At 42.2% G+C, this 24,035-nt stretch overlaps 1 protein-coding gene and 3 long non-coding RNA genes across 5 annotated transcripts in view; 1 reads left to right on the forward strand and 3 right to left on the reverse strand.

The window, feature by feature from the left end:
* LOC115754164 (uncharacterized protein At4g26485-like) overlaps nucleotides 1-24,035 on the reverse strand; it is a 34,523-nt gene that overhangs the window by 7,720 nt on the left and 2,768 nt on the right. The window contains exons 4-5 of the mRNA XM_048273438.1: nucleotides 6,631-6,808; nucleotides 6,301-6,420 (exon numbers count right to left, since the gene is read on the reverse strand). Of these exons, the coding sequence (XP_048129395.1) occupies nucleotides 6,387-6,420; nucleotides 6,631-6,808 (212 nt within the window). The 3' untranslated portion in view covers nucleotides 6,301-6,386. The remainder of the gene's footprint in view (nucleotides 1-6,300; nucleotides 6,421-6,630; nucleotides 6,809-24,035) is intronic.
* On the reverse strand, nucleotides 7,625-11,033 carry LOC125313640. Its single transcript, XR_007197298.1, has 3 exons — nucleotides 10,990-11,033; nucleotides 10,737-10,859; nucleotides 7,625-7,719 (listed from the first exon to the last, which is right to left on the reverse strand). It is a non-coding gene; the product is annotated as an uncharacterized LOC125313640 (long non-coding RNA).
* Nucleotides 19,238-21,938, reverse strand: LOC115754139. Of its 2 annotated transcripts, XR_004016963.2 has the most exons (3): nucleotides 21,814-21,938; nucleotides 19,599-19,655; nucleotides 19,238-19,518 (listed from the first exon to the last, which is right to left on the reverse strand). It is a non-coding gene; the product is annotated as an uncharacterized LOC115754139 (long non-coding RNA). The 2 variants fall into 2 exon arrangements; XR_007197297.1 differs by lacking the exon at nucleotides 21,814-21,938 and having other exon boundaries at nucleotides 19,599-19,774.
* Nucleotides 21,847-22,636, forward strand: LOC115754140. The gene is made up of 2 exons (XR_004016964.2): nucleotides 21,847-21,960; nucleotides 22,493-22,636. It is a non-coding gene; the product is annotated as an uncharacterized LOC115754140 (long non-coding RNA).

The following is a 24,035-nucleotide window of genomic DNA, read 5'->3' on the forward strand; positions in this document are numbered from 1 at the left end:
TTTTAGTATCACTCACATTGGTTCTACTACATTAAATTACCGGCATACTTCCTTCCAATTGTCTAATGTTTTACGCATTCCTCAAATAACCAAAAATTTAATTTCGGTTTGCCAAAAAAGTTATTTTTCGACCTCCAAATCATGCTGAATTCTTTTTTCTCGGGAAGTTGTAAGGTTATCTTTCCAGGGTTGATTTCAGTTTTGCAAGCAAGAAAGCTTTTGAAGAAGGGTTGCCATGGTTATTTAGCTTATGTGAAAGATACAAATAAGGAGGTGGTAAAGCTGGAAAATGTTCCTGTTGTTCAAGATTTTTCGGATGTATTTCCTGAAGACAAACCTCTTGATAGAGAGATCGAATTCTCCATCGATTTATGCCTAGCACCACACCCATTTCTAAGGCACCGTATCGAATGGCACCGGTTGAATTAAGAGAGTTGAAAACACAGCTGCAAGAACTCCTGGATAAGGGATTCATCCGGCCTAGTGTTTCACCTTGGGGAGCTCCTGTATTGTTTGTGAAAAAGAAAGACAGTAGTATGAGGCTATGCATAGACTACCGTGAGCTTAATAAGGTAATGATAAAAAATAAATATCCTTTGCCTCGGATTGAGGATTTATTTGATCAACTCCAAGGAGCTCAAGTATTTTCTAAGATTGACCTCCGCTCCGGGTATCATCGGTTGAAGATTAAAGCAGATGATGTGCCTAAAACGGCTTTCGGGACGAGGTATGGCCATTATGAATTTCTTGTCATGCCTTTTGGATTAATGAACGCACATGCTGCTTTCATGGACTTGATGAACAGGGTGTTCATGCAATATCTTGATCGATTTATTGTGGTATTCATTGATGACATTGTGGTATATTCAAGGAATCTAGAAGAACACGAGAAACATTTGAGGATCGTTTTGCAGACTTTGCGTGACAAGAAACCGTATGCAAAATTCAGTAATCGTGCATTTTGGCTTGATCACATTGAATTTTTGGGCCATGTAATCTCAAAGGATGGTATTTCGATTGACCCGAAGAAAGTCGAAGCGATTGTTCGGTGGAGATGCCCCACCAATGTTACTGAAGTTAAAAGTATTCTCGGCTTAGCCGGCTACTATAGGCAATTTATGGAGGGATTTTCTAGAATTGGCAGTCCACTTACTCGCTTAACCCGGAAGGGAGTTAAATTCGATTGGACAGATCAATGTGAGCGCAATTTTCAAGAACTAAAGAGACGATTGGTATCGGCTCCAGTATTAACTTTGCTTTCGGGTATTGGTGGTTATATTATCTATTGTGATGCATCTAAAGAAGGTTTAGGCTGTGTTCTTATGCGGGACGAGAAAGTTATAGCCCATGCCTCTAGACAATTGACGCCACATGAGAAGAATTATCCGACTCATGATCTACGATTAGCAGCGATCGTATTTGCCTTGAAAATATGGCGTCACTATCTGTATGGAGAGAGATGTGAAGTCTTTACCGATCACAAGAGTTTAAAATATATATTTTCTCAAAAAGAACTCAATATGAGACAACGGAGATGGCTGGAATTCCTAAAAGATTATAACTTGTCCATTAATTATCACCCGGGTAAGGCGAATGTAGTAGCCGATGCCTTGAGTCGTAAATCTTCCGGAAATATGGCAGTATTACTTACTTCCCAGAAGTCTATTCTTGAGGACATGCGAAAGTTGGATTTAGAGGTATTGATACATCATCTTGGCGCCCGGTTAAGCTAATCTTAGAGTACAACCCACGTTGATAGACAAAGTCAAAGCAAAACAGAAGGATGATCCTCGGTTGAAAAAGATTAAAGAAGGTGTCGAAGCCGGAAGGCAAGAAGACTTCAGTATTCATGCCGATGAGTCATTGAGATTTCATGGTCGACTATGTATCCCCAATGAGTCAGAATTGAAAAAGGAGATATTGCGGGATGCCCACAGCACCAGATTTTCTATTCATCCAAGGAGCACTAAGATGTATAGAGATTTGAGAGAAAACTTCCGGTGGGTCAACATGAATAAAGATATCGTCAAATTTGTCGACCAGTGTCTTGTTTGCCAGCAGGTAAAGATTGAACATCAAAAACCAAGTGATCAACTACATCCACTCGAGATACCTAATTGGAAATGGGAGCATATCACCATGGACTTCATTGTTGGTTTACCGAGGACGCCTAGTGGTAAGAACGCTATATGGGTAATTGTTGATCGATTGACTAAGTCGGCACACTTCTTGTCATATCGATTTGGCCTTTCAATGGAAGACATGGCGAAGCGGTACGTGAATGAAATAGTCAAGCTTCATGGGGTTCCAGTGAGCATTGTTTCTAATAGGGATCCATAGTTCGTGTCCAACTTTTGGAAGAGTCTTCAAAGGGCGTTGGATACTAGACTCAACTTCAGTACAACATTTCATCCATAGACAGACGGCCGGTCAGAGAGAACCATTCAAGCTTTAGAGGATATGATGAGAGCATGTTCTATTGATTTTGGCAGCTCTTGGGATGAGCACCTCCATTTGGCGGAATTCTCTTATAATAAAAGCTACCATTCCAACATCAAGATGGCTCCTTTTGAAGCTTTATATGGTCGAAAGTGCAGGACACCGGTTTGTTGGGACGATGTAGGTGAGAAAAGGCTAACTCGGATGTTGCTATTAGGCTGTGTTTGGTCGTCTGGATTTCTAGCCAAGATAGGATCGGATAAGAGGAAAAGAACCTTTCAAGTGTACAAACCGTCGGCCTCAGTAAGGCACTTGTCTTTTGCAGGAATCTTTCGAAGACCTTGACTTATAAATAACAAATACGGGTGGGAAGAGTTCAAGCATTCTCAGACATTGCAATTAGATATTAATTGATGCGTAAAGGAGAGCTGATTAGGACGACCAAGATGCCAATCATTCACGAAGAGCAGATTCCTTCGATGGTGCCATTTACTGTGTACTCTTGTGCAGATAGTCTCCTCATATCAATTAACCCAAAGCTGAAATACTAAATAAACACTATAGGCTCCGTTAATCTCAGCATTGATAGCACAAGGCTTAAAACTTTTACACAAGAATGTTGTCCCGGGACCAAATTGGTCACGACTAATCACCGTTGAACAATTGCATTGTTTACCACCTTCACTTTCTTTGCAACCCCAACTTCCTTAGGAATTGTGAAAGGATGTTGACATCGACAAGTACGAGAATCCACAGTCATGTCGTCTTTATTTAGACCGAACTTATAATATGCATCCTCATACACCTGCTAGGGCTTAATCTTTGCTGCCAAGCCAATAGGAAGTTTCTTTCTTTAATTCAAGTGATGGGTCTTTAGGTTTATTTAGCTTTCTGTCCAAGTGCTCATGGAACATACCAGAAACAATGCCATTTCACGCATTGGTTTCAATGACCTAAAAAACTTTTGGCAATTTAGCTATAACAACCGCACAAAAAGTACCGCAAATACAGCAGATCTTGAAAAGCAAATCCAAACCAAAACTCTTCCCCCGTTTGCATATTTCAAGAACAAGATGGTCCCACTAAGCTCAATCGAATGCCTCTTTTCCCTATGCTTAATATAACCCCCTCCTTATTTATAGATTAAAAAGCAACACCAATCTTCAACTCTTCCCCTTAATTTCATTTTCTTCATACCAGTAACACCATTCTAGCAAATGAAAATGTTCAATCTCCCACCTCCACCCCCAGTCTCTTCCTCCTCGTCCTCCACCACCCCCACAAGCATCACCACCAAGTTCACGGGGCCCAACTCCCTCTCACCTATCCAAGTTGCAAAATCAACTCGAGGTATTAGTCCACTTGGTAGAAAGCAAGACAGGCTTGATCTTGGCAACGCAAAAGTTGAGACCTGAACTTATACTTCAGCAAACCTTGACCTCACGGGACTAGTCCGCTTCAAGAACGACTCCACGTCCCCGGCCACCACGAGCACGCCGGCCACGACCACCACGATTCTATTCAACCATCGGTCCAAGGCAACCTATGCTCTGATACCAATTGATGCCGAAATGCAAACGGAAATTGGCTAAACAGGAGAATTGGAATTGATAATGAGGAACAATCTGTTCTCTCAAATACGATTATCAAATCGATAGAATAATATCAAAAAGTCTGAAGTTCCTTTCACTCGAAACCATAAACACCCTTATATATGGTGCTAACCCTAATTAATCTAAGAAACACAATACTACGAAAATATCACTAAAATCACGAAATTGCCTAAAATCCTAAAATTGTGTAATATTACGCAATATTATAGAGATTGCCAACTTTATTTGCATCAAATTATAATGTGATGTGAGTTGCACGCTATTGATCTTCCATCGATATTGTCTTGCATCCTTAAGATGCCTTGAGCAAGTCTATGTCCTATCCGGACTTAGGTGTTGACTCATGGAGATTTTATATCTCACCCATTGTTATTAAATGTTTTTAGGTCCGTGATACCTATAGTATATCCGGTGAGGTTCGGAGTCCCCGTACACCAGTCCTATGATGTTGCTCATCTCCCTATTCTCGGGTCCGACCAGTTATGAGAGAACCATACTACGACCATATGGGTTTAGGAAGGGCTAGGCTTTTTGGTACCTCATATTTTCAAAGCCTGGCTTGTCTGAGATGGTGATATCATATATGGGCCGATCCGAGGGTTTGATGGATCTCCTTCTGCGGCCCCGAGTCAAATGTGGGATCTCATGGATTTAGACACTCCGGATGGGGAGGTTGAGGATCCGGATAGCGATATGGATTCTAAGGACTCTGACCTGGACCCCCGCCGGGTTTTCACCCTTGAGTTGTGTTTTTAGAGGCTTTTTGATGGTGACCTTTTTGTTGTGATCCGAGAGGGTGAGAATGGCCACTTTAGTTGACGAAGATACGAGTTAACCTTGGCGACCCCCGTATTTTTTTATTTTATTTTATGGTCATGTGGAGTAGCCTTAGAGAACGGGCCGTAGATACCTGCGTCTCTCGAGGGTTAAGAAGTATCTATAAATAAATAAAATTTTGTCACTAAGTTGTTTGATATGATTGATATTCTACTTTTCTATTCCTGTTAATTTATTTTGTTTGGTAGTGACACGTTCCGCCTGTGTTTTCTTTTAAATGATAAAAATAAGGGGTCGATGACGTGCTTGAGATGTGATCCTTTTATGATCTGAGGTGATTTGGCGGTGCTGTTACGGGCCCGGGGATCAGGGCGTGACAATGGTAGAATTAGTAGAGGGCACAAATTGTTGATGAGTAGGCAAAAAAGACAAAAGGGAGGAATATGTAATATTACTAAAATAGGGACCTCTTTAATAATTTCTTTTGAGTTGGGTGCATCCGAAGGCATAGATTTTCCAATTCTAAAGTGGTAGAAGAGGCATTCAACCCAATTCCCAACTCTCACTCTCATCGTAAGGCAGATTTTAGCAACCCATTTTTCAACAGTTGTGGTTGAACAAGCATTTAACGCTAGATGATTAATTTTGGACGACCGATATTCAAGATGACATTCGGATTCTGTGGAGGCTCAAGCTTGTCTAGACGATTGGACAAAAGCTCAATTTCGACAATAAGAGATGGATTGCAACGCAGAAGCCGAATTCTTCAATGATGATGATGGAAATACCACCACCATGACTACTGGAACGGGTAGCGATAATTGATGATGAGGTAAGTTGGGGTTATCAAAGGTAAAAGAATTACATGGGCTTTAATTCTTCTATCCCCAAAAAGATATGTAGACGCTTAATGATAATTCATTAAGTTTAAGCCGATCCCCCCTCTCTTTTTTTTTCCCCAAATTTGATTACAATGTACAATTTGATTATAATTTATATTTGATACTTTATTATTTTTTATTTCATAATTTATTATTTAAAAATTAATATATAAAAACTGGAACCGGGACCGCCTCTTAAGGGGTCTATTCCTGTTCGGGGGTGGCCACGAACCGGAACCGCTGGTTCATGAACCGGAACCGGTTAGTTTTGAACCATGGCCACCTTTACCTGGCGAGCTACTCCATCGCTAGTGGTCGGCCACTGGCTATCACTTTGGCCGGCGATCGGCTGAGGAAGAAATAAAAGAAAAGTAAAAAATAACTAGAAAGAAAAGGAAGGTAAAGAGAAAAAAAAGAGGAAATGATTCTTTTTTAAAAAAAGAAAATTATTCTCGCCACTTAGGAATTTTTTAATTGATCTAAAATATTTTTTCCGGTGGAAAATCCGAAAAACTTTCTCCCAAAAGCATGCATAAAAATGAATTGCATTCCAAGATAGATTACGAAATTAAAGCTTCATTCATGCACTGCTGGAGAAGACTGCATAGAACTACACCACATCATATATACCACCCAGTGATCATTTCGCTTCAACATGCTCAACAAGCGGCCAAGCTCAAGTTAAGCAGAGCATTAGCGATATGGATTCCGTGATCATTTTTGCTAAACTTGTAAGTCGAGGCTTCTCCGATTGGGAAAGTACGATTACACTTTACGCCCAAACCTCTCCAGTGGACATACCCTACGTAATCCCGATCGCAGAACCGCACTTCCTCGACCAAGAACAGGCCTTGTTTCACGGATATTTTTTCCTAAACATGTAAGTCGAGGCTTTTCCGATGGGGAAGGTACAATGACTATTTATGTCCGAACCTCTCCGGTTGACATACCCTACATAATCCCGCTCGCAGAACCACGCTTCCTCGACCAAGAACAGGCCTTGTTCCTTGGCCAGCTTCTCGATTCCCCACTCGCTGTATGGATGACCCATCTTGTGTGTCAGGTGTATCTCTCCGTCCTCGGCCAGCATTGCCTTCGTGTTGCTCAGGAAGGCTCTCACCAGATTCCTGTGACGCCTGAAAACCAGATTCCCATTCGATAATGCTAAATTTGCAATGTAGGATAGATCATTACAGACGGAAAGAAAGATCGAGGCACACATTTGTGGAACAAATAAGGATGGTCAACTTCAGATGAAACGAAACGAAACGAAATGAAACGCTCAAGAGTCGGAGACTAACTCAATCTGGAGTAAGGATGCTTCAGAGCCGTGGAAGCCAGCATGAGGAAAGTTGTAGACTATTCGATCGAAGGATTTATGCCAGAGACTGGGGTGTTTGCTCATGGTATGAGCGTCCACATTATGCAAAACGGTGCCCCAAAAGCCATCGATGGTATCCAAGTTGTCAATCGCTGATGATTTGTATCTCATCCATATCGTGCCTAAAGATAAAAAGGGACGTGAAAATTTACCAAAACAAGGGCTAGGATTAAAACTGAGGGACAGCCTTAGAAACGGTAAGGACAGACAAAGCATCGAGAACATCCTCGGTCTTTCTAGCGAGCTCTGGTATATGATTTTGCATCGGTACCTCTCGAGTCGAGCGAGGTAGCTACCATGTTGCTGGCGTCGCCGAATTTCCTGGCCAAGCAAGCTGCAAAGGAAAAATCACCCTCACCTACAAGCAGTATTCTGTGGAGATTGCTGTAGTGCTTGATGCGTTTCTCTGGTCCCACATACCCACTCCCATCCAAGTTCGCCTCCGCCATCGATCCAAATCTTATCAGTTCGGAGCTAAATCATTGCAGCTTCTTCATCGATCCTGTGTCCTAAAGCGAGCATGCCATTGGTATATATAAAGAGCATTATGACTGAGTGTCTTGAATACCAGAAGTCTCTGCGGTGATCGGAAAGTGCAAGTACACGGGTCAGTCAATGGCAGAAGCAGCTATGTTGTCACGCCCCGATTCCCGGGTCCGCAACAACCCTACCAAATCGCCTTAGGTAAAAAAGTCGACGCCTCGGACACGTCATTGACCCATTATTTTATATTATTATTAATGCATGCGGAATGTGTAATTTCCGCAAATAATAAATTACAAGCTGGGATAGAACAATAGGAAGTCAAATCAATCAACATCAACTAGAGATCACTTTTATTTAATTATCTTGTTAACCCTGGTAACATACATACACACAAGCCCTACCTCCGGGCCACTTTCTACGGTCCTTAAAAAAAAAATACCGGTTCAGAGTTAGGGGTTAGCACTACTCCATGCTACTCAAAAAGAAGCCACGCTCACTTCCAACTTTCCACAACTAAGGCTTGAAAAATGGTTAACAACAACGGGTGAGATATAAAATTTCCGTGAGTCAACACCTAAGTCCGAATAGGACTCACTCAAGGCATCCTAAACATGCAAAATAATATCGATGGCGGATCAATAGCATGCAACTCATGCCATGCTATAACTACTACATGACCAAATACAATATCATAGTGAATCCTCAATCACATGCAAGCTTGCCCCGCCTTAGTCCACACGACGAACAATTTATATGTGTACACGCAATCACAACTCGCATACGCAATGCACCACACATGTTCCAGTTATTAAAGGCCATTAGGCCCGGCACACTAGTCGGTTGGTGCCCGGCACACTAGTCGGTTGGCACCTCGCACACTAGTCGGTTGGTGCTCTACTAGCATGACTAAGTATCGTCCCATTCCTTCGGCGACGACGACTATTAAGCCGTGTGATTTCGGTCGTCACGGCATGATTAACGGGCATTCCCGTAAGGAGCATTGGTCCGTCACAAGCCGCGACCGGCATCCGATTAGTTCGGCATCACGAATTGTCGTGCACCTAATAAGTCGTGTGATTCCAATCGTCACGGCACAAGCTTATTAGGTTAACCCTCATGTGACCATACAAGCACGACAAACAATCAAGCCAATTTATATCTTCGCATTTAATTCAATGCACATACACAAACAGTTATGCTCAAAACTTGGCTCAAGACCATTTAATGCTTACAATTCAGTCCGCACGTGGTCATACAAATTCACTTGTCATCCACAAGATTTTGCATCTATAAACGGGGTGATCAATTACATCAATCTAGACAATCAATAGCCAATATACAATCATCCAATAATAATCATATAGTAATCACCCAATAAAAATAATAATCGTACAAGAATGATTAAATAACAACAATTAATTATCCAGCCTATATTTAATTAATCTGACTTGATTAATTAATGCAGATTCCAGTTATAATGCTAGAATATACAACGAGCTCGGTTTCGGATGATTAATTCGATCGCGATAAATATGTCCGGCACCAGTCAATTATTCTAATTGACAATTAACAATAATTAATCTAATCCTTGAACGCAGTTAACACCCTATTCAGAGTTTAGGGGTTAACTCACCACTCCTGCGTTTGATGTCGGGTCGGGCACGAGGCGATGCGAGTTCGAATTTAAAACACGTTCAGGTTTGCAGCAACCAACGGTATTCACAGGTCGAGTTCCCAAGTCAGCGCGGCGTCACGGGTCGGCCTCGGTTTGGGTCTCACGAGTTACTGTTCACGGCAGGGAAGGCATCGGGCAATAGAACAAGAAGTGGTGGTGGCTGTGGGTCTCGGGTTCGGCCTTGGTTGGGCGGCAGATGGCGATACAACGGAGCAACAACGTCGGGATACGACTGGGTTGATGGGGGGTAGTAACTGGTGGCTGCAGATGGTGGGGTTGGACGAGAAACAACAACGCAACGGCGGAGTAGGAGGCTGGGCTCGAAGAGCAGTTGGTCAGCGGCGGCTGGACAACCAGCGGAGTCATCCGGGGCTGAGCAAGTGCGGAGAAGCTGGGTCTCAACGCAACACAGGGGCGGGGGCTGAGGGAAAAGTGGCACGACGGCGGAGCAGGAGGTTGGGTTTGCCGGACCTAGGTCTCGAGTGACAAAGCACGGCGGCGGCGAGCCGCGTTGGCTCTCGGGCCAGTGGCCCTGCGAGTCCCAGGCAGCCCAACAGCGTCGAACCGAAGCTGGCGCGGCGCAGAACGATGGCTGGGCCGTGGTCGTGCAGTGGCAGGGTTATGGAGGTCGGGTGAGTTGCAGGCGAGAAAAAAAAATAAATAGAAGAAGACAACGTTGGGGGTGGGTTTCTGGTGTTCGCATGAGGAGAGAGGGAGAATAAGAAAAAGTAAAACTTGATGGGCAAGGGAAGGGTTCAATCACGTGGGATAGGGGAAAACTTGTGCAACAAGTGGCTGAGGTAGAGAAGGCCGGTTCGACGGAACCGCCGGTTCCGGTTCCGGGTTTGAAACTGCCGGTTCCGGTTCCGGTTCGGAACCGCCGGTTCCAAAGCACAATTGATTTTTTTATCAAACCTACTTCCCTTTTTTTTAAAAAAAAAAACCGGGTTGGAACCGTGGGCCCGGTCAACGGGCCGGTTCCGAGCCCACGGGTCCATTTGGCATCCTCTAGGCTGAGGTCAGCAAGATAAATAAATTAAACAAAAGAAAGAAAGAAGAAAGAAGTGACGTGGGGCAGCTGTGCAGATTGGGTGGGGTTTTGGGTTGGGGGGTGGGGGTTTGGGCGAAATTTCAATAGATGGTGGGGCCCGCGAGATTTTAAAACCAAGCTTTAAACCACTTTGTCTTTTGTGAATAAAAATCAAGGACAAAATGATAATTTAACAAATAGGTATCGGACGGTCATTTGGCTCAATCGACAGAGGGTAAAAATGATATTTCCGTATTTAGAGTTCGATCAAAGCTAAATTTGCATACGACGATTCTCGATAAAACGAGTCAAAGTTCGACAATTCAAACTTGACTTTTTCTTACAGACGACCTAAAATAACTAATCATCCTCTCTTAAATCCTCAAAATCCTACTTTATTTTCCACGCATAAATTTATACTTTGTTTACAAAATTCGAAATTTCAGGACGTCACATATGTCTCCTAGTTTTCTTTCAAAAAAGAGTTAAGGTTTGCAAGCTTCATTTACCTAGAAGCTTGATACATCATCCAAGCTTGAACGACCCCTCATATCCTCGAGCATGCCTGTCTGATCGCCTAGTAATGGAATTCGACCATCAAGAGGATGTACGATCTCATAAACACATGTAGCGTCGCGTTTGACACCGGTATGTCATAATCGAATTGAATCGAAAGAATGGAATGGAAAAGGCGATGCCTGTGATACCCGAGTTATGGTTGGCTCTGTTAACTGAAAGGTTAACTTGGCTCCCGTTTCCGATACCATTCGCCTAGTTTTTCGAACTTGGCTCTGATACCACTCGCGCCAGCCGCCGGGATCAACTGCGTTGGGGTCTTTTTCTGCATAAGAGGGAAAACTAGCGCGGTCCCTTCCATCGGAGGTGATTGCTCTCCCTGGTTATGCATGTATGCATGCATGATGTTTATAGTGGTTTCCCACTTTATGCTCATGAGTCTATCGTGTTCTGTGTTTGTGCCTGAAAGTTTGCTTCAGTGGTTTGAAATACCTCCCTTTGGGCGAGTACTCGTCACGTCTGTGTATCTCTAGATGTAGGTAATGAAAGCTTTAACATGGAAAATAAATGGATCTATCAGCCAAAATTTATCATCTTCCTCCTCTGACCAGTTTACTTAATCTAGAACAAGAAAGATTGCCCTCCCCGTAATTTCGCACCTAATGAAAGGCCCGAACGAAAGCAGAATGCTTAGGTCAATCATAGCGTCCGCACTCAAAATGTGACGTCCTGAAATTTCGATCTATGTGAGAAATTCATAAATTCCAGCGTGGATAATAAATTTGGATTTTGATAATTTAAGGGACGATGATTAGCTATTTCGTAACGTTTGTCAGAAAAAGTCAAGTTTGAATCGTCAAACTTTGACTTGTAGTATCAAGATTAGTTGCACGAAAAATTTAATTTTGTCCGAATCCTAAATGCGAAAATCTTAATTTTACACTCGATCAATGGAGCCAAGTGACCATCCGATACCCATTTATCAAATTACATTTTCGTCCCTGGAAGTTATGTGCTTAAGAAAAGCCTGTTAAGAGTGATTTTTGAAATTTTGTGGCCCTGCACCTTATTCCTTCATGCAGCTGAATGCCCTGTCCATGATGTCACCTTGGGGTGATGTCACCTTCTGAAAACCCACTTCCCCAGGTTTGCTTTCTCCTCCTTATGTTTCTCTCCGTCTTTAACTCACGCGAAGACCAGCCCCCCTGTTCATCTTCTTCCTCTTCTTTCTTCGTCTTCTACTCTTCTTCCTCTTCTTTTTGTCTTCGCAGGAACAAGTCCCAGCCCCGACACCCCCACACCGGACACCACAGCCCCCCGACGCCAACCACCACCATTCCGTTCCGCCGCAAGCCAGCCATCCGCTGGTTGCCGCTCGAGCTGCTTCGGGACCAGCCACCTGCGGCCAGCTCGTGCGCGTCGGAGCTGAGGGCCAACGCGGCTCGCGCCGCCGCATCCGACGCCAGTCCGACCCAAATCCGGCTGCTATCCAGTGAACCCGAGACCACCCGACATCCTATCCGACTCCATCACCCATGTTCAGTGCCACCCGACGCTGCTCAATCTCCCCGAAGCTTTTGCTCAGCCGCCCCTGTCCCGACCCACGGCGTCCGTCGAACCCGGCCCCGGCGCCTTCGGAACCCGACCACCACAGTCCCATCCAACCCCTGATCCCCTAAGAATCGAGATCCGCAGCCTCTCTGGCGGAGATCCGAGCCCGAGACTTGCAACGGACGGACCTGAGAACCACCCGCAACCCAGGTCCGCCGTGTCCAGTTCAGCCGCGCCTCCACCCATCGTATTCTAGCCGCCGTTGATCCGCCGACCCGAGTCGCCAGCCACCACCGCGAGCCGTGATCCGACCCGCCGCAACAGCCGGCTGAGACCCACGACCCCCCCTGTCGAAGCCCTCTGCTTCTGGACCCGAAAACCCAAACCGTGCCCGACCCGAGCCAATCCGAGGCCGAGTCCCGCGACTCGAACCTGTGAACCCGGCCGTGCCCTATTCTGACCCGGTCAGTGTGCCCGTGAGCCTCGGCCGTGAGCCGGGAAAGCGCGCCCGTGAGCCTGGGCCCTGGCCGAGAAATTGAGCCGAGTGGCCAAGAATTTGGGCCCACGTGATCGAGTTTCTGAGCTCGAGATCCGGCCATGTCCAAGGTCGTGCCCGTGCCAGTGATGAGACCTGAATCGAAGCTCTCTTGCCCGAAAATCTGACTCATGCCCATGACGTCCACGAATTAAGCCGAACCGAGGTGGAACCAAAGTTGAACCGCGAGACCTCGAGCCCAAGTCATCGTTGTCGTACCAACTTGACATCGAACTATCGGAGTTGTGGGTTAATCTCTCGAACTCGAATAGGGAATTAACTGCGTTTAAGGATAGATTCAATAATATTAACTGCTAATTAGATTATTTAATTGGGATCAAATAATTTAATTGCATGCGATCGAATTATTTGCGTGAAGCCGAGTCAACTAAATATTTTGGTATTATTAATGGAAGTCCGGAATAATTAATCGAGTCGGATTAATTAAATGTGAACGGAATAATTATTTACCTTAATTAATTATTACTGTATGATTATTATTAATATTGGGTGATTATTGTGTTATTGTTGGGTAATTGTATAATAACCATTGTTTGTTTGGATTGATGTAATTGATCATCTTATTTATGGTTGCAAAATTTTGTGGATGATATGTATATCTATATGACCACGTGTGGACTAAATTTTGAGCATAAAAATGGCCTCGAGCCAAGTTTTGAGTACGACTATTTGTGAGTGCATTGAATTAAATGCAAAGATAAGAACCGACTTGATTGTTTGGTGTGCTTGTGTGGTCATATGATGAGATTATACCGTGTCGGTCGTATGGAATAACATGACTTATTAGACGCCGGTCGCAGCTTGTAAAGGACCGAAGCCCCTAAAGGGATTCCCGGTAGTTCCATGTCGTGCTAGTCGTACGAATCTTACGGACTATCGGACGCCGTCGCCCGAAGTAAGGAGCGAAGCTTGGTCATGCCGGTAGACACCGCCGGTCGTAGTATTAAACACCGTCGGTCGTAATGTTAAGCTACATCGGTCGTGTGCGCTGGGCACGATGGCCTCTAATAACCGAAACACGTGTGATACATTATGTATGAGACTCGTGATAAGTGTTCGATTGAGTGCCTTGGTTTATATGTTGTTGGCTGTTATGCTACAAACTGTTCGTCGTGTGGACCAAGGCGGGGTAAGTTTGCATGTGATTAATGATTCACCGTGATATTATACTTGATCATGTGGCAATTATAGCGTGGCATGAGTTGCACGCTATTGGTTTGCTATCGATATTATTTTGCATATTTAGGATGCCTTGAGCGAGTCATTGTCCTATTTGGACTTAAGCGTCGACTCACGGAGATTTTATATCTCACTCGTTGTTGTTAATCTTTTTTCGGGCTTTAGTTGTGGAAAGTTGGAAGTGAGCGTGACTTCTTTTTGAGTAGTATGAAGTAGTGTTAACCCCCAACTCTGAACTAGTATTTTTTAGTACTATAGAAAGTGGCCCCGAGGCGGGGCTTTTGTACGTACTTCCCAAGGTTAACAAGATAATTAAATAAAAATGATCATTGTGTTGTTAATTGATGTGACTGTTTGTTGGGTATCATACTTTTCTATTCTTGCAGATTATATTTGTTTGGGAAAATTACACGTTCTGCATGCGCTTAATAATAAGATAAAAATAATGGATCGATGACGTGCCTGGGACGTCGTCCTTTTTGACCTGAAGCGATTTGGTAGGGTTGTTGCAAGCTCGGGAACCAGGGCGTGACACAAAACTACTCTCACTATGACACTCTAGCGCTTGCTAACTCCTCCTCCTCCTCCACAAGACCTGCTGCCCTACACGGCCATACCCATTGGAAAACGGGACTTATGCTGACAGAGAGTTATCAACACGAGCAAACTTTCTCTACGTCAACACGAGCAAACTTTCTCATAAGAGAGTTGACGTAGAGAGATTGGCGACAGACTAATGCTGATCACCACTATGAGCTACTGCACGACACCGTTAGGATAGGAGGTTCTTCCTCGGAGAACTAGAACTGCACTGATCTCCTTGAGGCTAGGCTCTATCTGTTATGGACCTGCAATGTCTACCGAGAGCATTGCGAAGGAAGATGAATGCTGAAAGAAAGATCCATGTGTTTAGCCACAAAAGCTGGGGCTAAAAAGCTTTATTCATTACTTACTAGATACACCGGGGACTTTCCTCCCCGTGGGAGTTAGTGCACTACTCGGGCATTGCCTTGTTACACTCAGCAGGTTTTCTGAAGAGAACTTCCATGGCTTGAGAGGTGTGCTATGGAGATGTTCTGTTTCCAGAGATCTCTTTCTACTGGAGGTGAGGAGCGCCTTATATAGTGGTGGACCTACCTTCACCTGATGCTTTGGACTCCTTTTGCAAAAGTAAAAGACGCCTTCACATTATTTTCCTCTTTAACCGGCAGTCATGCACCCCTTTAGTCGGTGGATGGTCTTGAAAGAAAAGAGGTTTGCACGGTAGCGTCGGTAAGCGAGTGGAAAACAAAGATTCCGCAATTCTTCGTCAGTCATGTCGGACATCTGCTTCTCCGACTGCTTCTCGAGCGACCACTCCTTGGAAACATTTTAAAAAAAAAGCCCAAAATTGTTTTATTTCCTCGAATAAAGATCTCAAATGAATTTTATTTCAAATAAAAGTTCAAAATACCATCATTTTTTCGAGCAATGATCCGAAGTGAATATTATTTCAAATGAGGGCCTGAAGTGGCCATAAAATCTTAAAAAAGAGCTTGATTTCAAGAGCATTTTCATCTTTTTCTCATTTGATTTTTTTTTCTTTTTTATTAGACTTCTCTTCTTTTCTTATGTTTCCTAAAAAAATTAACAATTTTTTTTTTTAAAATACAACATACACATGCGAGGCCACGGCTCCATCGCCTGGGACGAAAGGGGGCCGATGGCCGCCGAGGTTGCTGGCACCTTGGCAAAGGTCGGCGACCCCGCCTACCGGAGGCGAGGGCTAGGAGGCCCTCGCCAAAACTAGGAGAGGGCCCGACCCTCTCTCGATTTTCGTGAGGGACAGAGGCCCTCACCTCTAGTTGGCAGGGTCGCCGGCTCTCGTTGAGGAGCCGATGGCCATAGGCAGAAAAGGCAGCATGCCACTTGTGTGGCTATTTTTTTTTTTTTACCTTTTAAAAAACAAAAAAAAAGGTAAAAATAGAACAAAAATCAAAATAAGAAATGACAAAAACGCCCTTTAAGCCAAATCCTTTTTTAGAATACAATGATCACTTCAAACTTTTATTTAAAATACATTATATCATTTCGGACCCTTATTTAAAATAAAATTTACTTGGGACTATTATTTAAAAAAACGAGAGGATTCGTATCTTTATTTGAAATTTTTCCCTCACTCCTCTCTACGAGTGCATTGCTGGCTCCTCGTCTTCTTTTCCAAAAGCAGATTCCTCGAGTGGGTCCGCTCCTGGTGGGGGAACATGTGCGTCTGTTGGTGCTGGCATCAATGTTCCTCCCCTAATGGCGTCTCCTATCACTGTGATGAGGACTTCCATTTGTAGTGCTAAGCGTAGGATTCTTCCTCCGTCTTTCCAGGGCATAGACAATACCTGTGCTAGCAATTATTTTGCCGAACTTTCCCACAGTCGCCTGCCTTAAGCTTGCTTGAAGGTAGCGTCTGTAGATGTCGAGAACCTCTGCAACTGATGGCGTTTTGTTGAGCCATTTGTCTCCCTTGTAGGTTTTGATTTCCTTGACGATGTGGACGGATGGAAACACTTTCGGCCTCTGGGTCTTCGTATCTGCCAAGCTCTTCCACTCTTGATTGTGGTTTTGATATAAGAGAATCAATTTAAAATTCAAATTATCATCCATAGTTTCAACCTTTCTCATTGTTGTTAATAGTTATTAATTAGTTGAGATTTTCTTCATATTTTTAGTTGTTGCCATCCTTATACGATTTTGGATCCCCTGCCATAGAGGGTTAATCGTAGGGGTAACATAGAACGAAATCCGGTCGTCCATTTGAATCCGAAGGCCGAGATTCGTCCACATCATCTAAAGGAGGGCAGCTCAAAATTTGGGCGCGAAACCAGCGTTTTCTAAATAAAAAATAAAAAATATATATTTTTCTCTCTCCTCAAATCTTATAGCCTCTCCCTCGCGAAACGTCCGCTTTCGTCCTTCCTCCTCCTTTCGCTTCGTCTCCTCCTCAACGATTTCTCGTGTCACAGCAAGGGGAGCAACTCGGCAAGCTACAGAGGACAAGGCGAGTTGTTCTCTCTAACGCATCTACTAATTTTTGCAATGTATGCCGGGTACGTGTGTGAGATGCTTCAGAGTTCCCGATGGGGTTCTTCGATTGAGGTGATTCAGAGTCCGATTGTTTTATTTGGTGAGTGAATCGATGTTGGCAAAAGATTGGGGTTTACAAATGCGTGAAGCTTAGAGTTCTTGTAGTTGACTTGCGATTAAAATAATGGAGCGAGCGGCTTTGCTTTTCTTTGGTTGGTTTTGGCGTCTCATTTTTTTCCCAGAGCCTGTGGTAATGTTGAAGGGAGGAGCGTAGATTCTCCTTTCTTGTCTTGGATTTGTATAGTAGCGGACATCAGGTTGTGTTTTTCCTGAATTGGGTGGTCTTGTAAGAACTTTCATTTTGGGAACCAATTAGTTCATATCTTAATGTTCAATAAAAATAGTGAGTGCTGCTGGACAATATCTTGACTGAAGATTGGGCTCAAACAACTGCTTTATTTGCTTTCAATTATCACTCGTGAAGTCTCATCATTTTTGCTCCAGCATGGACTATGAGTAATAGGCACCTTTACTCTAAGTTAACAGTATCTCCCTCTTGTTCCACTACTTATGCTTCGACAAGTTGATGGCAACTTTAGAGCTAGACCTAGACCTAGACTTACCCAAAAGATGATGCGAGGTTTGATTTGTTGTCCGGTTAGATATGGTCTTACTAGGACAATTGTCTGTCTCACGTTCTTCATGGATGTTGGATATTTGAGGTTTGTGTGTTGTTGGGCCGATGTACCATTTGAGTTTTTCCAACAACCTTCATATAATCGGTGGTGTTTCTTATTTTCTTGAGCTATGGTTCTTTGCATGAATTAATTAGACAAAATGTGCTCATGTCCTTGGTTACCGATGACGTTGCCTTGCCTTAAAAATTCTGAACGAGTAAACAAACCGGCAGTTCTACTTGGGGCAGAAAGATCTTACCCATATGTTGTATTGAACTTGGTTGAGTGAGAACTTCATGGAGCTGGATAGCTTACTCGTGAACATGATTGGACTACATACTCTGATTTATGAAAAATTCTAAACTTGTTTACGAAAATAGTGGACACTAGTCGGATGACATGTTGACTCAGCCTTAGTGGAGGAGGGCCTCATCCATATATATTCTCTCTGTTGCACTTTGATACTTTTAGGAATGCAGATGCTCTAATTTAGAAGTTCAAAGCTTGGTTGATTTCCAATCACTAGAAAATTTGCTGCTTCATCTATTGGTTGTCGCATTTTTTTGGTTTTGTAACTTCTCATATGCTTCAAGGAACTTGCTGATCTCACTTGATTTTGTTCGGTGGATAATGTTTTAGGTTTCTCATCAAGGTGGTTACTTTGATCTTCACAAGAATGCTTTGTAAATTGAATGCTAATGCCCCTTGGTATTGTATGTCACTTCTCTATGCTATTTTAGGTTTGTTGAAATGCCGAAGGAATACTATGTTGTTTTCAATGGCCGTAATATCGGCATATACGATAGTTGGCCTCAAACTAAAGTTCAAGTAAGTGGTTTTAGTAAAGCTAATTACAAAGGATATAACAATTAGGAAGCCGCAAAACAGACGTACTTGAAATTTTTCAATATGAAGGAGTTGCCAACGACAATTCATTTGCCTACACAATTTCGTCCCAATAATGAACATGTGAAGCGGGTATATTAGTTCCTTACTCTTGTAATAAGACACTTTAATTTTTCAATGGTTTAGGAATGTAACAATTATATGGTTTCTTGTTATGTCTAATCGGGACGATGATTGTCCTAGTGGTTGTAGCCGTATAATTAGAGATCTGGAAATGGAGTTGGAACAAACCCGATTTGAGCTGGAACAAACCCAAAGGGAGCTGGAACATAGCCAATGTTCACATCGATTGACTATACAATAAGATGAACATAATTTACTGCAAATAGAATAGTGCATTACCCATCACCAAGCGATGTTATCATGGAAGGCATATTGAAGTCTCGTGGTACCTCAAACATACCGAGTAGTTACTATAAAAACCCAGAGAGTTATTGTAACTTCCAAGAACTTGAGGTGCACAAGAAGCTCGCGAAGAAGCTTGAGGTGCGTCTCGTTGCTTCTTTCTTTTTCTTTTATTCTTCTCTAGACAGCTCTTATGTCGCTTTCCTCCTTTGCGTCCATCTTTCTTCTTGAGGCCCGTACATTTTGCAACGAGACTCGTATCTTCACTTAAGCCTGCCAAATTTCTCTGAAACTCACCTCCAAGTGACATTTCATCGAGAGATTTGTTTATGGTCAAGATCATCTTCTTGATAAATTCATATATCTGAATAGTTTGTGAGCCCTTGATTGTTCACAAACTCGGGACGCACCTCTCTATATCTATCAGTAACATCCATGTCACCATTCCCCTAAACGAATATATAGAATTTATTAGAAGTTACCAATAAATGTAAATTGAGTAAAAAAAGAATATAACGAAAATTTATACGTGAGTATCTAAACCATGCTTCTCGAGTATTCCATCCCTTGCTTCACGTGTCCATCTCTTCAAAATGTAAGTACTAGGAATTAACTTTATGTCCAAGTTATCAAGCACCTTCAACACATGGCAACATAATATCCCAACGGTCTCAAAATGATTACAAGCACAATTTACCATTTCATTGCTTGGGCTGCCCGTGACCTTATACTTTAGATCATTTGTAACAAATGAACCAACAACATATTCCCGCAAGATACCCATCTCATTACGTTCCTTGATAACTAGGGATAAAGTTTTCATCCATTCTGTCTGAAAATTTTCAAACATTGAAGGTGTATAGACCTTGCTTGCTTGCTGCAACATAGGTGATGTCTAACACAAAATCGTTGGCGATTTCTCTCTAGCATTAAACTTAGCCTATAACTCTTTGTACCACTTATCGTTCACAACCTTATCAAATCTCTTGAAAAATCCGTTTAAATTTATATTACATGCAATATAATCCTTCAAATCTCCATTCAAACTCTTACTCAACCGTGTACTACAAATCCCCACGGTCCTTGTAGATTTCATATAACATCTAACCCGCTTCTCTTTCAACCTATACAGATTTTGGAGCCAAGAATTTTCAATAGCTTCATATGTTAAAAGTAATGAATCCCAAGCCTCTTCAAATTTTTTCACTTCTACATATTCATACACAAGCTTCTTTAAATCAGTCCAAAAAATTAGATCCCTTCCTCATTAAATGACCAACATTTTTCATAGCATTTTACATTAGATGCCATGTATATAATCCATGTCTTGTCTTGGGAATCACCTCTTTTAATGCCTTCGACATTACTACATTTTGATCAGTAAAAATTGTTGCAGGCCACCTATATTTGTGTGCCCCCAAGAATGTTTCGAAAAGCCATTTGAATGAATCTGCGGTTTCATCATATAAAAGTGCAGCCCTAAAAATCACAAGCTCTCTATGTTGATTGAATCCAATAAATGCACTAAGTGGCCTGTACTCTTTGTTGGTGGAAAATGTTGTGTCAAAGGTCACAACATCACTAAAAAGGGCATAATCAATAACCATTTTAGATTCCGCCCAAAATACGTTTGTTATTTGCTCATTACTATCAATTTGGACAACATAAAAGAAAGATGTGTCTAAGATTTGTCGTTTTTCAAATCTTGCGAGTAAACATCATGCATCTCCAAACTCCATGTCTCTCCCTCGTTTAGTGCAAAGATAGTTTTTCACATCAACCCTCGTGTAACCAACATTTTCTCTTCCCCCGGATCGTACACTAGATAAGTCATGCTGCTGTCTCTATGTGAGGCCCGCATTGTCGCCCAATACAATTTGCTAAGCTTGGACATCGCTTATTTGCCTATGTGACCGTATCAAGTGAGTACACTCTACAAAGTGGAGTGGATGGGAATGCATTGGCTCAAAATCATACGCAAAATATTTACCGCTCTCTCGAACTAATTTTATTCCCGTTCGGGCACGGCAGTCCATCCTCTTTTTAGGCCTAGGCTTTTTTACTAATTTCAGCCGTTTATCTTTTTGTCGATGTCCCTCTTTTGCACAACAAAAGCGTGTAGAAGTTATGGAACCATCCTTCCCTTTGTTAGTAACTCTCCTATGTACACCAAAATCATTTTTTAATGTATACATCTTCCAAACTCCCATGCCTCATCTACGTCATTAAATTCCGGGAAAAGTACACTAGAAGTGTCATAACTTGTGTACGGCGTTCACTTGAGTGCCATAACTTTCAAAACGTTCACTTAAGTGTCATAACTTTGAAAAATCGTTCACTTGAGTGCTACGTCGGAGCAAAATCGTGCACTTGAGTACTACAAGAACTTTTCCGGCGTGCCACATCATCTTTCCAGCGTGCTACGGTAACTTTTTCGGCTGCCACATCAACTTTTCCGGCTGCCACGTCAACATGGCACTCAAGTGAACGATTTTTAAAAGTTATGACATTTAAGTGAACGTTTTGAAAATTATGGCACTCAAGTGAACACCGTACAAAAGTTATGGCACTTCTAGTGTACTTTTCCCTTAAATTCCATACCCATTTTGTGGAGTCCAGTCATTCCGCTTGATAAAATCACACAAAAACATAGTGGACAAAGTGACGTCATTAGACGATAAACTTAAACAACAAACAATAAAACAGAAGAAAAACTAACATACTTTCATGAAGACATTACTTACCTTGTGCCATCATCATCCATTTGAGAGGGAGTCTCCATTTGAGGGATAATTTGATTGCTAGTACTAAGTATGGTAGTTAGTGCTCCCTCCCTATCCACTTGAGAGGGAGTCTCTCAATGCCTCTTACGAAGATCTAAGTGTCTGAAGGTAGTTTATCTTCAAGCTAAGAAAAGCATCACTTATCATTAGAAGTAAATTCATGAAAGCTGCTGGAATGAGAGAGAAAAGCACAAGAGACAAATTCCAAACCAATAAGCTATCTGAGAAAGGCATCACTTCTCATTAAAAGCATCACTACTATAGGTATTCTGATCTATTCTCGGGAAAAGGCTGTAATGCTTAGAAAGGGAAAAAAAACTATATTATTCATTATTATGCTAAACTTCCCTTTACAATTGTCGTTTATATATATCAAAAGAAATGAAGGCCTACCCCTAAGCTACATTTTGCTAGTACATTGTATGAAGTAGGGAGTTATAATTTTTTTACATTTTTTACATTTTAACGAACAACTACCGAGAGGATTCTTAAAATGCTTCTATCAAACAAACTAACATAAAAACAAAACAAAGAAAAAGATGAAACGTCTTCTTTTCACCAAAAGAAAATTTGTTTTAAGAGGAGCAAATAAGTAAGAAATACTAATCACTAAACATTATATTACTTGCCCCAATTGTAGTCATCCCAACTTTTAATCCACCAATAGCAGAGACTACCGCATCGGGAAAAAACAAGAAAACTATAAGGACATGGCCTACAATGATGATGTAGACCTATAATTCCAAGTAAATAACCCACATGTATATTGAACATAAAAAAAATACACTGCCTTAAAGACATCCCAATGGAATGTCCGAGGATCAAATGAGAGCCTCACATTGCCGGCGTAACAACCCCATCAACAATAACCACAGAAGTACCAGCAAGCACTAGAATAAGAAGCAGCTTTTTCAACGTGAGTGAATTTTCTGGCCTTTCCTTTATCCTTAAGGATCTCTCAAGTTCCGGGAATGGCACTTTTTGTCTAAAGGATGATATTCGGACATCGGATGGAAGCTAATTTGGGACAAGACTGACTTTAGCATGTCTACAAATCGGTGAGTATAAGGTGAAGGTGCCACCTGCAGAAAGTTAGAGCAATTAGGAGAACTTCAAAGTCACCAACAAATTCAAACAGTAGAATAGTGGCAAAGAAGTAAAAAGAACATATCACAACATGCAAAAGCAAAGAACAAGATTCACACACACACACTAGGCACTCAATAGATTATATCAAACAACATCAACATTGTCTTTATCTAAACCAATAAGGTGTCTAAGAAAGGAGATCTGTTCCACAAACCATGTAATGGAATTATATATACCGAGATGCACTTCATGTGTCCTTGTAGGGCCTTTCTTTCGACCAATTTTAGTCCAAACAATTCATTTGACGTTTCCAAATTCCTTTTTATAGCAAATTTTCCTCATCTAAGACAAGTTTCCATGTCCTTGAAATAGAAAAGGAAAGAGCCTACAAAAAAACTAGAAATCGGAGGGAGGCGTCGCTCCGGACCAATTTTGGAGGGCACGCATTAACATCCGAGAAGCTTGAGAGACGAAAACAAAAGGTACTTAGCAATTCATAGCATTGCTAATCTTGATGATTTCAATCTGGACACAACGCGGATAATGAATACGGAATGTGGATGTGGCAAATGCAATCTTCCATTTCATTTGTGACAATATTACTTCACTTTTTCGCAAAAACCCCGATCGAGGAAGCGCTCTTAAATTGACTGGTTATTAGGAAACAATCATATGCACAACAATTTTTACTGTCCTTTATGGGCTGTCAAAATAAACTACTTCAATGGCAAACAAGCCGAAGAGGCAGATTGAAAAGGAAGGTTTTATTCTTAAGCACCCAACTCACGTAGAACTAACTCCAATGTCTTCTTTTCACATACCAAATGTTTTCTTACGATCGACTCAAGTGTTTGAGCATTCTTAACACGGTATTGGTCTACTTAAGAGCAGCTCAAGGCAAGCTAATCAAGTACATTTAGATCCGAGCAAAGTTCCGGACTCACCAACATGAGTTAAATCGGAAAATCCTAAAAACTCCTCAAGAATGTTGAATCATAGAAACCAAATCCGAAGAAGAGAAGCGGAGATTGATCAAGCACCAACCTGTAATCGAGGAGATCCACATGGAGTCATAATCGGCGAAGAGAGAGATG

This window comes from Rhodamnia argentea, chromosome 2 (assembly GCF_020921035.1).
Source record: "Rhodamnia argentea isolate NSW1041297 chromosome 2, ASM2092103v1, whole genome shotgun sequence".
NCBI classification, from domain to species: Eukaryota; Viridiplantae; Streptophyta; class Magnoliopsida; order Myrtales; family Myrtaceae; genus Rhodamnia; species Rhodamnia argentea.